Below are 14341 nucleotides of genomic sequence, written 5' to 3' on the forward strand. Positions count from 1 at the left end.
CCCGCTCCCACCCACACACGCTTCCCAGTGTTTGGTATCTATTCTCTACCCCCATGAGGTCAACTTTTTTCATTATAATCTTTTAAACAAGGAGTGACTGCATTCCGTGTTCTAAAATGGTCACCATGACTGTCTTGGGATGAATGGTTTAGAAAAGGGTAAAGGTGGAAGTCAGGAGTCCAGTTAGGAGGCTGTGGTGGTGATGGTCCGGGGGAAAATGATGAGGGCTTGGACTACAGTGAATGTTGGAGAGGTAGTGAGAAAGGAGAGATTGGAAAGCATCTGGAAGGTAGAACTCTCAGGATTTGTGGATGTGTTCCTCCAATCCCTCCAGTGGGTTTCCTTCTCACTTACAGGAAAAGCCAAAAGCTGTAGCGTGGCCAATGAGGTCCCATGTGACCTGGTCCTCATCTTCTTTTCCCCTCACTCCCTCTCCTCTAGTCACACTGGCCTGCCTTTCTGTGAACAGATTAAGCACGATCTCACCTTTTGAATTTGATGCTCCCTCAGGTATCAGGAAAGCAGGTATCCATGTGGTTTTTTTCCCCCTCAGGGTTCTGCTGAAGTGTCACCTTATCAGAAAATCCTTTTTCTGGCCACCCTCTATAAATTAGCACCTAGCCTATCACTCCCTGTTCTTCTACCCTGCTTAATATCTCTTTATAGTACTTATCACCATCTGGCATTGTACACATAATGTACATATGTGTATATATACACTAACATATAACATGTGTATGTATTTATTCCATGAGGACAGGTATTTGGTGTGTTTTGTTCACTATAAAACACAACCCCCAGAATAGTGCCTGGCACACAGTTGGCATTCAATAAATATTTGTTGAATTAATATTGATGAAATAGACAAAGAGAGGAGCGAAGAATGGCTCTAGGTTTTGGAGCCTGAATAATGGTGCCACTTACTGAGGTAATATTGAGGGGTTTTTAAAATGAGGATTGGGATCCCGTCCTCCAAACCTCCTACCCTGAATTGCTTTGCGTATTGCGGATTGAGAGAAGTCCTTTCTCCCTCTTTGGCCAATGGAAGCCTGTGACAAGTCCAGACTCCTAGGGGTCTGAGCTCTCCTTTTCTTCCCATGGAGAGAGAGGGAAAAACTAGAGATAAACCAAACTGACTCTCAGTTCCTGAGACTGATGTGACATCGGTTTGATCTAAACCCCAAAACTGATGTTTGATTTGTTGTTGACTCTGTGTATGGTTTTGGACAAACAACTGGCCTCCCAGTTTAAGAGACAATCCCACAAAATGCTTTTTTTAGTGCAAAAAGAAAGAAAAAAAAAAGAGCTACCATTTTCCTCATTCCTGCAGGTGCCCAACCAGGTTGACTTGTTGGAGTACATTTTCTGCATTCTTAATAGATAGCTAGCAGGAAACGCCTTGTACAGTCCCAGCTAGAGGGGCGGAAAGTAACAAGGAGGTGGGGGTACAAATTCTCAGCTCCTGCTTCCGCAAGCACTAAGCTGCTCTGAAGTGAGCCAGGCAGCTCTGGCCATCTTTTCCCAGCCATAGAATCAGGTGATGGTCCAGAATTAAGAGGTAAGAGAATCTGGGGATTTTTTCTGGGGAGGAGGAAAGAAACTTAACTGGGAAGAAATGGGGTAGTCATCAAATACTTTGCTCAATGAGATATAATCTGGTCCCCTTGGGTATTTTGTTCCAAGTTATTGATTTGACAAACCAACCCCTCTGACTTCCCACCCCACCCCAGAGTGCTAGGTACCATTTTGGAGAAGTGCGGTAAGTCCGTCCATGCAGGCAGATTATGGTAGAGTTCTGGCCAAAATGCTGGTTTGGGATTCTGTGCTCACAGATCTTTTCTTTCTTTCTTTCTTTCTTTCTTTCTTTCTTTCTTTCTTTCGTTCGTTCTTTTTTTTTTCAGAAGTGTCGGCAATATTTGAGGGAGCATTTTCTGTCTTTGTATCTTGTGAGATGGGAAAGTTGCAAACTGCCTGTTGTTTAGTAATTATGCTGTTCTGGCAGTACCACTGGTAAAACTTGACCTTGGGGTTTTGTCTACTACGAGAGGCTTTTGCTATAAGCCAGGCATTGATATGGGAACATCTTCTCTGGGAGACAGCCACCCTTTCTTTAGCCTCACTGACATCCCCTTCAATCCAACTGTGCAGCATCTCTTTCTCCTAAGCAAGACACACCCCAGCAATTAATTCATGAATGAAGAGACCTCTTATGGAGGGCTCATTTGAGGATGAAGCTTCTCATGTTTCTCCAGAGGTAGAGTGAGATGCAGTTCTTCATAGGACTATGCCAATGAGAGTTCTCAGAATTTTAATATTCCTCAAATACAGTTTCTCTCCACTGTGATCCAAGCGCAGCCCAGGGAGTTGCTTGTGAGTCGATCCAGAGAAGTAGCCTATGGCTTTCCTTTTGATTGTGTGAGGTGTGGTTGGGGAGGAAAAGAAGGGCATAGGTAGTACTTATTCAGTGAATACTGAATTTATTATTCAGGATGCCCAATTTCCCACGGACTGAGCTCTCCAAGGTGAAGGGGCTGAAACACCACCTCTGACTTTCTCCATCTCTAATATTTCCTGACTGTAGCCAGTTGGCCCGGGTCATCTGTGGATTCAACCCAAGGAGATTAAGCACGTGCTTCAGGGCCCTAATGTCCTTAGGGTCCTACCAGCTCCTTCCCATGTGGCTTCAAGGGGAGTTAGCAAAGAGAGATTGCAAGCTGTGTCAAGCCTGAACCTTGAGCAGTGGCCACTGGAAATTCTGAGAATGAGAGGGTGAATCCTCCAAAGGTGCTCACTGGCCCCTCCAGCAGCAGGCAGAGGCTTCAAGGAGAAGTCCCGAGGGAGCAGACGGAGTTGGGAGTTGCTGCCTGCGTTATCTGAAGGAAACCAGATGACTGGTTTAGGGTTCTGGCATGAGGCCCCCTAGGGATTAGGAGATAGATGGAAAGACTGAGGACCATAGAGGAGAAGGTATTATTAAATCCAATGGATAGTCAATAAGGGATGGTGAAGGTAGGACAGACATTAACGCCAGAAAGACCTGGCTTGAAATCCCAGCTCTGCCACTCCCTAGTTGTGTAGCCTAGACAGTCTATTTCACCTTCTTTAAGCCCCAGATTGCTCATCTGTAAAATAGGGATAACAATACCTAATTTGAGGATTATGGAGATTGGAGAAGGTAGATGTGTAGTTTCTGGCACAGAGTAGGTGTTCTGTAAACTGTAGCTTTAAAAAAGTACTGCCTCCATGCTTCTCATTGCTTTATAATTCATAACACCTTGGTTTTTATTTCTATCCCTTCAAGTATCGGAATAGATCATGTACTTTTTTTTAAATAAAGGAATAATTTACCTACAGTGAAATGCATATGTCTTACATGTACAATTTGATGAGTTTTAACAAATTTATCCATTCATGTAGTAACCATCTCCCTCATCAAGATGCAGAACCTTTCCAACACCCCTGAGGGCTCCCTCATGCCCTTTCCTAGCCAATCGCTCAATCTCTACCCCACAGGCAACCACAGTTCTGAATTTCATCACCGCAGATTATTTGTGCTTGTTTCATGTATGTGAAATTGTACAATATGTGACCTTTAGTGTCTGGATTCTTTCACTCAACATGTTTTTGAGATTCATACATGCTGTTGTGTAGATTGGTAGTTTGTTTGTTCTTTGCTGAGTAACATTCCATTGTATAAATATGTCACAGCTAGTTTATATATTCTCCTGGTGATAAACATGTGGGTATTTTCCATTTTTGGTTACTATGAAGAGAGCTGCTGTGAACATTCATGTACATGTCTTTGTGTGGACATAGTTTTTGTTTCTCTTGGCTATGTGTACCTAGAAGTGAGATTGCTGGGTCACACGATAAGAATATGTTGAACTTTATAAGAATCTACCAGTTTTTCAAAGCGTTTGTTCGCATGTTTTTGGAAAGTAAGGGTGCAATGGATTCGTTTTTGAGCTAGTACCTGGTTATGCTTAGCATGACTGTCAACCAGGGGAAACACTGGTTACTTAACACCTACATTATGCTAGGTGCTAGGAATAAAGAAATGAATATGAAATTTTGTTCCCAAGGTCTCATAAACTAGAGAGAGAAAGAGACAGTCTATTAAACTCTAGTCATTTTCATTAAATTTACAAGAATGAATAGATCAAATCCATCTTTAGCCAGAGCACATGGCAAGTCAGATTCGTTGGTCAAAGGTAAAGAAGCATCCTGACAGGCTACTTCCCTAGTAAAGGAAGGCCACAGCATGTCTTGAAGGCCCACTGCATGCCAGGACCTGACCTGGATGCAAATAGACAGCCTCTGCCCACAAGGAACTCTCAGGGTAGGATATGATGATACCAGTGATGGAACCCAAGTTTAGGGTAGTTCAATACACAGCTATTGAGCATCTACTCTATTCCAGGCCCTGTTCTAGATACAAAAGATGTGCTGGGGAACAGAGCTGACAACCTTACAACCTTTCAGGAGGTTTCCACCAATGGTGACAACATTGGTGTAAAAATGTTTTTTTGTACCTCTGCATTTTGTTCAGAATATATCTGTTGGAGGCCTTATAGATGGTGTTGTTTGTAATTGCTAGTTTCTAAGATGGAATGCGGGTAGGCACAGGACACAGGCTTACATAGATTAAGGCATCAGGGGAGTAGGAGAATTTGATGTGTTTAGTTTGTGTGCAAGTGGTCAAGATGGAAAGCAATGCCTACTATTGAAATTGTCAAGCACCCACTGGATTGCCCGGTCAAGCTTTCCATGGGAGCCCGTGCCTACAGGCAGTTCTGGGCCAACCTTGGCTCATTCGTTTAGGAGAAAGGCGCTTCCCCAGGAGGCAAGTTACTCTGCTATTTGGCCTCAGTGTCCTCCCACCTCCCCATTTCCTGATGCTCTCTTTAGTCAGGTTGTCTGATCATTCTCATTTGTAAGAGAAGGCTCCTTCTCAGCACTTCATGGAGATTTGTTGTGTTGTCCCTTGAAGACTGATTAGACAAGGCTTCCCAACAGCATTGTCATTGATCTTTAGAAGCTATGTGGCTCCCTGAGGCCCCAGTGAGCATGTGTACTTGGTGGGAGCAAATCGCTTGCCTCCGAGGATACTGCTCACCCAAACCACAGCCAAGCCACTTGGTAAAATAGTGCCAGTGACATTTTGCCTTTGGTCCACAGCTATCACCTGTGTCACTCACTCACAATGGAAGAAATGAAGAAGACTGACATCCGGATGCCCAAAGGCAAGCAGAAGCCTATAAAGACAGAATGGAATTCCCGGTGTGTCCTTTTCACCTACTTCCAAGGGGACATCAGCAGTGTTGTGGATGAGCACTTCTCCAGAGCTCTGAGCAATATCAAGAGCCCCCAGGAACTGACCCCCTCGAGTCAGAGTGAAGGTGTGATGCTGAAGAACGGTGAGCATGTCGGGAGGGAGGAAGTTGGGATTCCCTATCAAGGCTGCCACGGACACACCAGTTCTTTGATGTACTTGACACACTTGAACACATATATGTTTGCTAAAGGCAAGTTGCTCTGACTAGTGAGAAGCCACACCCCTTCCTAGAAGTTTAACGTCAAAATGGGGCTGCCATCTACTGCTCCAACCTCACCTCCCCAGCACTGTCCTCCAGAAACCGGCTTCCTTCTGTCCTTCATGTTCGCTCTGATTTCTTTCTGGCCTTTGCACAAACTGTTCCTTTTCTGCAAAACTCTTCCTTCCCTTCTCCTAATTAACCCACATTCATCCTAAGATCACTTCTTTAGGGCAGCTTTCCCTGACCACCCACACCCCCAAGCATTCAAATATCCTATTACAGATTCTCCTGCCATTCTTTAAGCACTTGTCACAGTTGCAGTTTTCACACTTGTATAATTATTTGACTATTGCATACTCCTCCATTAAATGAAAGTTCTGTGAGGGCAAGGACCATTGCTGATTTTGCTCAATATCGTGTTTCCAGCATCTAGAAACAGTGACTGTGATATACGGGACAACCAACAAGGATTTGTTGAATGAGTAAATGAACATACAAATATGCAAATTTGTGAGCACTTTATCTAGGTACAAAGAACCTTGAAATTTCCATAAAATGCTAAAACATAGATTAGAATCTTGCTGAATAAGCCATTAGAACAGAAGTATGTTGCGATAGTTTTTAAATGTTGATAATATTTGCATTTTATATAATTTATTTCTATAAATGGAGTGTTCCCAGTTGTAGACAGGTGGTTTTGAAAAGTTTTGAAATCAAAGCTAGCTGGGCGTGATGGTTCACACCTGTAATTCCAGCACTTTGGGAGGCCAAGGCAGGAGGATCACTTGAGGTCAGGAGTTTGAGACCAACCTGGCCAACATAGTGAGACCCTGTCTCTAAAAAAAAATTTTAAGAAATTATTCAGGTGTGGTGGCTCATACCTGTATCTCCAGCTACTAAGAAGGGTGATGCAGGAGAATCACTTGAGCCTGGGAGGTTGAGGCTGCAGTGGGCCATGATTGCACAACTGTACTCCAGCCTGAGTGACAAAGCAAGACCCTGTCTCAAAAGAAAAAAAAAAAATTAAAGCTACTGGAAAAAAAAATGAAGTTTAATGTAAAAATGGGTGCTGTTTAATCAAATTAGTTCACCTATTTTATTATTTCCTCAGTCATGTTAAATGCTGGGTTTACTGCTCAGCACACAATGAAGCTCCACAGCTATTTACTGTTATCATTATCAGTATTTTTCTTCTTGTTCTGTTTTTTAGAGACAGGTTCTCCCTCTGTTGCCCAGGCTGGAATGTGGTGGTGCGATCACAACTCACTGCAGCCATGAATGCCTGGGCTCATGAAATTTTCCCGCCTTAGCCTCGCAAATAGCTAGAATTACAGGTATGCGCCACCACACCCAGCTAATTTTTTAAATTTTTTTTTGTAGAGACAGGATCTCGCTATGTTGCCCAGGCAGGTCTCAGATTCCTGACCTCGAGCGATCCTCCCACTTCAGCCTTCCAAAGTGCTGGTATTACAGGTGTGAACCACCACACCCAGCTAGTATTATTATCACTATTATTTTTTTTTTTTTTTTTTTTTTTTTTTTTTTTTTTTTTTTTTGAGACGGAGTCTTGCTCTGTAGCCCGGGCTGGAGTGCAGTGGCCAGATCTCAGCTCACTGCAAGCTCCACCTCCCGGGTTTACGCCATTCTCCTGCCTCAGCCTCCGGAGTAGCTGGGACTACAGGCGCCCGCCACCTCGCCCGGCTAGTTTTTTGTATTTTTAGTAGAGACGGGGTTTCACCGTGTTAGCCAGGATGGTCTCGATCTCCTGACCTCGTGATCCACCCGTCTCGGCCTCCCAAAGTGCTGGGATTACAGGCTTGAGCCACCGCGCCCGGCCAATTATCATTATTATTATTACTATGGCCTGATGCGGCAGTAACACCAACGCATCCATGAAAAGAAAACACATGTCCCATGTAGGTGCTCCCAGCCTCTTCTCAACTAATAGTGGATGGTTTGGTGAGCAAGGGCAGGGGCCAGAGGGAAGCAGATGAATAATCTTGCCACATCCCTTTCCCACCTTTCACAGGGCCAGGTGTGTCTATTTGGTAATTGTTAAGAAATAAGCAGTCGTACATCTCAAAGCAGTTACTTCAAGAGAACTAAGTCAAAATGTGCACAACAAAATACCCAGGTTTGAAGGAAGCCTTAAACATCACACTAGCAGGGGCTGTAGTATGACTTTCATGGGCCCTGGACACTTTTGTCTTCATGGACCTCCTTCCTCCTCAAAAACATTAAAAGTTACATTTTATGACTGCATTGGTATAAAGATGAATATAATCCAAGCTGGGTTCGTGTTTTAAATATATTCAGTATCATTGTCATATTCATTTTTTCTTCCAATTTTGAAACATTTTTGTGGGCCCCTAAAACTATTAATGGGCCCTAGGCACTGTACCTCCTGTGCCTAATGGAGAAGTCACCTTTGCCAGCTGGATGTGACTCAAAATGGATCCCTTTACCTTTTTGAAAAGTGAGCAAATAGATCAGGGTCTGGTGGATTTCAAGATCTCTTTATTGGTGTTGCTGACTGCACATGTTGAATGACTTGCTCCCATTGGAAGACATACGTACCTCCAAGTGAGGGCCTTTGTGTAAAGTGGACAAGTGGGGCCTCTGCCTGTAGGCAAAGAGCTCCCCTGTTTCCAGATGCCATCATTCTGGCTTTGCTTTTTGGGACTGAAGAGGGAGTTGATGTGTACCTGATGTATTCATCTTTGCAGAATTTACTTCTCTCTTAGAAATTACTTTTGCAGTCAATCAATGCGGTTTTCTCACAGAATCTTGTGCGTTAAATAAACATGTGGAAGGGCAGGAGGTAGCAGCAGATACTAAAGGAAATGATGTGGACCTTGCTGTTAAAATGGGCAGGAGGGGGTGGGTGGGGAGTGAGGAGGTGATGTCTAAGAGTGTGCTGAATAATCACAGCAGGAGCAAGAATGACCGTGGTCTTGACTCACATGGGGGATTGACATGTGGTAAGAGCTGAGAAATGTGGTGTGTGGGTATCAGAAGATCTAACTGGCTCCTTGAAAGTATCAAAATCCCAGGCAGTTAATACACAGGCAAGTATACTGACTGGCTATTTGACTCTGATTTATTTCTGAACACATTGGCTTGGATTCATTATAATCATTCCCTTGTAAGCACCACCAAGCCATGGTCTCACTTCCTCTATTCTACTTGCCTGGTAAAACCCAAGCTGGGATAAAACCAGCTCTTGGCCTATTGCACCATTTCTTTGCTTCATTTTGCAGCAAAACTCAAAAGTGGTATTTATGTGTACTCTGTCCTTTCCTCCCATGGTCTCTAGACTCCATTCCCCTCATGCTTTCAACCTCATCACTCCTTGAAATCGCTCTTATCAAGGTTACCCCGTGACCTCCACTTTCCAAATCCAGTGGTCCCTATCTGTCCTCACCTGATTTGACCTATCACAACATTTGCTGCAGAAGATTGCTCTCTCCTCCTGAAAATACCTACTTCGCTTACAGTCAGCCCATAACATTATGCTTTCTTGGTTTTCTTCCTGCCTCCCTGGTTACTATTTCTTCTCAGTCTCCTTTGCTATATGTCCTTCTCTCTCCAACTTCTAAACATTTCAGGGCCCCAGTACTCAGGTCCCAGACAACTCCTTTCTCTATCTATACTTACTCTCTTGGTCCTAAATGCCATCTATATGTTGATCAATTCCAAATGCATATCTGCAACCCAGAATAGATTTCAGACCTGCCTCTCTAACTGCCTACTTGATCTTCACTTAACATGTCTAATAGGAAACTCAAACAAAATAGCTTCCAAACTGAATAAACTCCTAATTTCCCCCTCAACCTGCTCTGCCCACAGTCTTTCCCATCTCAATAAATGGGAGCTCCATCCTTCCAATTCCTTGAAGTCATGCTTAACACCTCTCTGTCTCACACCCCACATCCAATCCTTTTGGAAATTGTGTAAGTTCTATCTTCAAAATATCCAAGATCTGACCGCGTCCCCTCACCTCCGCTATCACCTGGGTCCTAGAAGCTATCATCGCCCCCCACTGAATTGCTGCAGTCCCCTCCTAATTGGTCTCACTGCTTCTTCCTTTCCTCTCCTTCAGTCTATTCTTAGGAGGGCAGTCAGAATGGTAGTATTAAAATGAAAGTCACACCCTAGCACTCTTCTGTTCAAAACCCTCTGACAGCTTCCCATGTCACTTGGAATCATATCCAAAGTCTATAATGGGGCCCTGCCTCATCTGGGCCCCCGTTGTCTTTCTGATCTCATATCTTACCACTTTCTGCCTCACCCGCTCCAGTCGAGGCTCCTTGGTATTCATAAACTATGCCAGCAACAATCCTGCCTCAGGCCTGCCCTTTGCACATGGTCTCTCCTATCCCTGGAATGCTCTTTCCCCAGATACCTGCATGGCTTCACCTTTCTCCATTCAAGTCTCCACCTGGATGTCACCACTTCAAACAATCCTTGTCTGAGCAATCTATTTAAAAAATGAAAGCCCCCACCGTCTCATGTCTGTCTTCTTACCCTGCTTCATTTTTCTTCTTAGCATTTGTCACTTGACAAATGCTAAGAAGAAATATATATAAATACACATTATATGTTGTATTTCTTTTCTCGACTCCTCTCTCCCCTTACCCTCTGAGCTCCGTGGCAGTAGGGAGTCAATCTGTTAACTGCTGCTTTGTAAGTACCTAGTACAATGCCTGACACATGGAGGCGCTCAATACATACGGCTTGAACGAATGAAATTATGATTTTGATCACAAGGTGTTGATCCTACAGATGGGAGTCACCGTAGAGAGGGGGTATGGTGTGGTATACAGCTTTAGAACCACTCAGCATGGGCCCAAGCCAGCTCCATCACTTACTAACAGTGTGATCTCCAGACATATCACTTTACCTCTCTGTGCCTCAGTTTCCTCATCTCTAAAATGGAATATTATTGAATTATAGGACAGTGCTTGCAAGGAGTCAAGGAGATAATGCATGTCAAGTGGCACATAGTAAGTGTAATGTAGTCCAAGGCTTGAGTTGAGTTTTTGAACAACTAAGATAGATATGAGGACCTGTGTTCAAAACACCAGGTTCGCAGAGCAGCAGGCCTCTCCCATAAGCCTCCAGGTTTTCAGGGGGTTCTGCTGCATGGCTGCCGTAGAGTTTCCTGTGCCTTCTGACTTCACCTTGTATCCTTCTGTGAAGCCCCTGCCCGCTAAGGGAAGTTGGGCATGGCCCTGTTTCTTGCCCTAGCCAGCCTTCACAGGCCAGATAGAGAGGTGGCTTGCTTCTCCATCTTCCTTCTTGGTTGTTACATTTTCCCTATAAGAACCCCACAAATCCCTTGACTGTGGAGATGTTGTCTCCCTCACAGAGTGTGGTGTGGGCTAGGCAAATATTTGTCCACTGATTGAGCAAATGAAGGAAAAACTGCCTCCCTCAAAGCCTCTCTTATCACCACTAGGAGTCAAGTTTCTCATAAGCTCTGCTGCCTCAGGGGAGGGCCCCATGAAAGGCTTCCAGTCCCACAGAGGTTCTCACTGGAGGTGTTATATGACATACATATGGCTTTGAAAATGGTGGGAAATTTTCAAGTGGCCTTTCATTACTGACTGTTAGTATCCTCTCAACCCCTACAGGCCAGCACCAGGCCGTCCAGCCCAGCTAGGCCATTCCAAAGAGAACAGGCTCCCATTCATGGGCTCCCATGGCCAACTCGCCCACATTCTAAGGGCTGTCTGTTGAGCCAAATGTGCAAAGCCCAAACACAGAGACCCGTGTGGCTAGGAAATGCCGTCGAATTTCCTAGCTTCTCTTCGCCAATCAATGTTATGTTTTTGTTTACTTATGTATAATTTATACTGGCTGTACTTCAGAAAAGAAAACACAAATTGAAGGTATCTTTGAATTATCTCCCTATTAAAAGGACATTGGGAATTTTAGAATCAGTAGCTAGAGAAGCTTCAGTAACTATAGTTTGTAGGGGGCACGGTCCTGGTACGTATGCTACCCTGTGTTCTTCCTGTCCTGTCCCCAGCCCCAGTCCTGAGGCCAGCCTCAGGCCTGGCAACATTGCTCCAGGGCTGCTGAGAGAAGGTGAGAGGGTATATACGTGGGCACTCAGAGGTCTTTTATAGCCAGTCTCAAAGGATCCAGCCTCCTTCTCTCTCCCCTCCCATCTGCTATAATCAGTGAGGGTGGGGAAGAAATGCTGGCTTAAAAAAAAAAAAAAGTGTAAATATCTATGTGAGAAATAGTCATGCTAGTTGTTTATGGCCCTTGTGAATATTGACAGTTTCCTGTCTTCCATTCTCGTAAGGAAAAGGAATCTATCTGCACAAACATATATGGAGCTCCCAGCAAATACCAGACACCACACTAAAATTAGTGCATTTTACTTCAGTCCACAAAATCTACTGTGATTTATAAAGTGCAAAGACAAGCAAATTGAACCTATGGTGTTAGAACACAGGATATGGTTACCTTTTGGGGGTGTTGTGACTGAAAGGGGGTACAGTGTGCTTCTGGGGTGGTAGTCAGGTTCTGTTACTCTAGCTGGGTGCTCATTACCCAGTTTATGAAAATTCCCCCAGCTGCACACTTCCATTTGTGCATTTTTCTGCATGTTGGTTGTGCTTCACAAATCCATTTTGCAATGGATATTATTATCCTTATTTTACAGAGCAGGAAACTGCAGCCCAGAGAAGGTAAGTGCCTAGAGATGGGTCACACAGCCAGTGAGTGATAAAGATTGAAACTCAAGTCCATCGATCTCCAGAGTCAGTCTCTTGACTACCCCATTTTCTTGCCTTTGTACACTCTGACAATGCCCCAGCAAGAGGATTTAATACCTATAAGGACTATCGCTAATAATGTGTATAATGGCTAACACTTTTTGAACACTGTCTGTTGCTAGGGTCTGTCACGTGGATTATCTCATTGAATCTTCACACCAACTCTACTGGTTAACTCTATGTCCATTTTCCTGATGAGGAAACTGAGGCTCAGACAGTCAAGTGACTTGCCCAAGATCTCACAGCTAATATGGGGAGTCTATAGTATTTGCCGGCAGATGGAATTGATTTCAGATCTTAGCCACTCAATATTTCAAATACTAGCTCATATTCTGTATTTGATCTCTATTTTCAGTTGGGAAAAGGAACCTGGATATTCATCCAAAGACTAGGCACCCCAGGGAGGCAGCTCTGAAAGAGGGGGAGGAACTGAGAGGCCCCCCTGGTGCCCTGGAACAGGACAATCTCCTTGAAGCTGTCCTTCCACCTCCGGTGTTATTTTGACCTCAGTTAATGCAAACAATATGCTTTTTGTACCTGGGGGTGAATGAATGAAGTGCAAGTGCCACCAGCAAAGAGAGCAGAGAGGGAAAGTCAATGTATACAGATCATGCAGGTCAAAGGTTGGACTTTCATGGTGCAAAATGTGCATGTGTTCAGAGGACTCTTGGTTTCAACTTCATCATAAGATGAGATTTGTAGCCCACGCGTGGTGGCTCACCCCTGTAATCCCAGCACTTTGGGAGGGCCAGGCATTCAAAACCAGCCTGGGCAACACAGAGAGACCCCGTCTCTACAAAAAAATTTAAAAATTGTATAGGTGTGGTGGCTCACACCTGTATTTCCAGCTACTCAGGAGGCTGAGGCCAAGGCAGGAGGATCGCTTGAGCCTGGGGAAACTGAGGCTGCAGTGAGCTATGATCTTGTCAGTACACTCCAGCCTGGGAGACAGTGAGACCCTGTCAAAAAAAAAAAAAACCCGCAGAATTTGCATTAAAAGATGCAGAAAGAGGGAGAAGAGAAGGAAGGAAAGAAGAAAGGATAGACGGAAGGAAATCAGGCAATCATGGATTAGTCATTTACAGCTGTGACTTGTGTTTTGGGCGCTTCATGGGTCAAGTGGTTTAAGTTTTTGCTTAAAACATAATTTTTACTATTTACAAACATAAAATATACAAAATATACTCATTTTTGGAAATTTAGAAAACATAGATAAGCATTCAGGAAACAAAAACCACATGTGCATCCATGTACGTGTACTAATTTTTACAACATGACATCATTTTGCACCTAATGGGTTGTAACTTGCTTTTTAAAAAAATTCAACAATGTCATATCCACTTCTCCATGCCATTAAATGTTCTACTACAACATCATTTTAATGGTTCAAGAGTATCGTTTTATAGATGTACCAAATTTATTAAAATTTTTGAATATTTAGGTTGTTGCTAATTTTTCGCTATATTATACAAATCACTTTGAACATCCTTGTAGGTTCATTTTTACATGCATCATTGACTATATCCTTAAAATAAATTGCTACAAGTGGAATGCTTGGGTCAAAGAATATACAAAAATTTTAGGGTTTTGATATATACCGACAAATTTCCTCCTAGAAGTGTTATGCCAATCTGCCAGACCTCCAACCCAAGGAATATGTGAAAGTACCCAGCTCATTGCATTCTTTGCAATATTGGGGAGGCATAGTTGGTAGGAGCATGAGGTTTGGAATCAGACACCTCTACCATTTGCTAGCTGTGTGGCCTTAGACAAGTCACTTTAACCATTCTGGGTCTCGATTTTCTCATCTGGGTTGCTGTGGTGATCACGTGAGATCATGTATGCAGAGTGCTAAGTAAAGTGCCTGGCCCACAGTGCGTACTCAATAAACAAAAACTATTCTATATTTACAAATTGTTCCTGCCCATCTCTGATGTGTTATTCCCTGGGAATGGCCACAGACTGAGCAAAGACTTCTGAAATCCCTCTTTTATAACCAGTATCTGCTCCAGC

General features: G+C 43.7%; 1 protein-coding gene across 3 annotated transcripts in view; it reads left to right on the plus strand.

Moving 5' to 3' along the window:
• Positions 1 to 749: 749 nt before the first annotated feature.
• The window catches only part of VGLL1 (vestigial like family member 1), a 37142-nt gene continuing 23550 nt past the window's right edge, over positions 750 to 14341 (plus strand). Inside the window, exons 1-3 of one of the 3 annotated variants that reach the window (XM_050777212.1) lie at positions 750 to 760; positions 1532 to 1558; positions 5179 to 5417. In XM_050777212.1, the coding sequence (XP_050633169.1) occupies positions 5204 to 5417 (214 nt within the window). In that variant the 5' untranslated portion in view covers positions 750 to 760; positions 1532 to 1558; positions 5179 to 5203. Of the gene's footprint in view, positions 761 to 1413; positions 1559 to 5178; positions 5418 to 14341 lie in introns of those variants that run through there. The other 2 variants (XM_050777213.1, XM_050777211.1) reach the window with 2 other exon arrangements.

Source organism: Macaca thibetana, chromosome X (genome assembly GCF_024542745.1).
Source record: "Macaca thibetana thibetana isolate TM-01 chromosome X, ASM2454274v1, whole genome shotgun sequence".
Classification (NCBI taxonomy): domain Eukaryota; kingdom Metazoa; phylum Chordata; class Mammalia; order Primates; family Cercopithecidae; genus Macaca; species Macaca thibetana.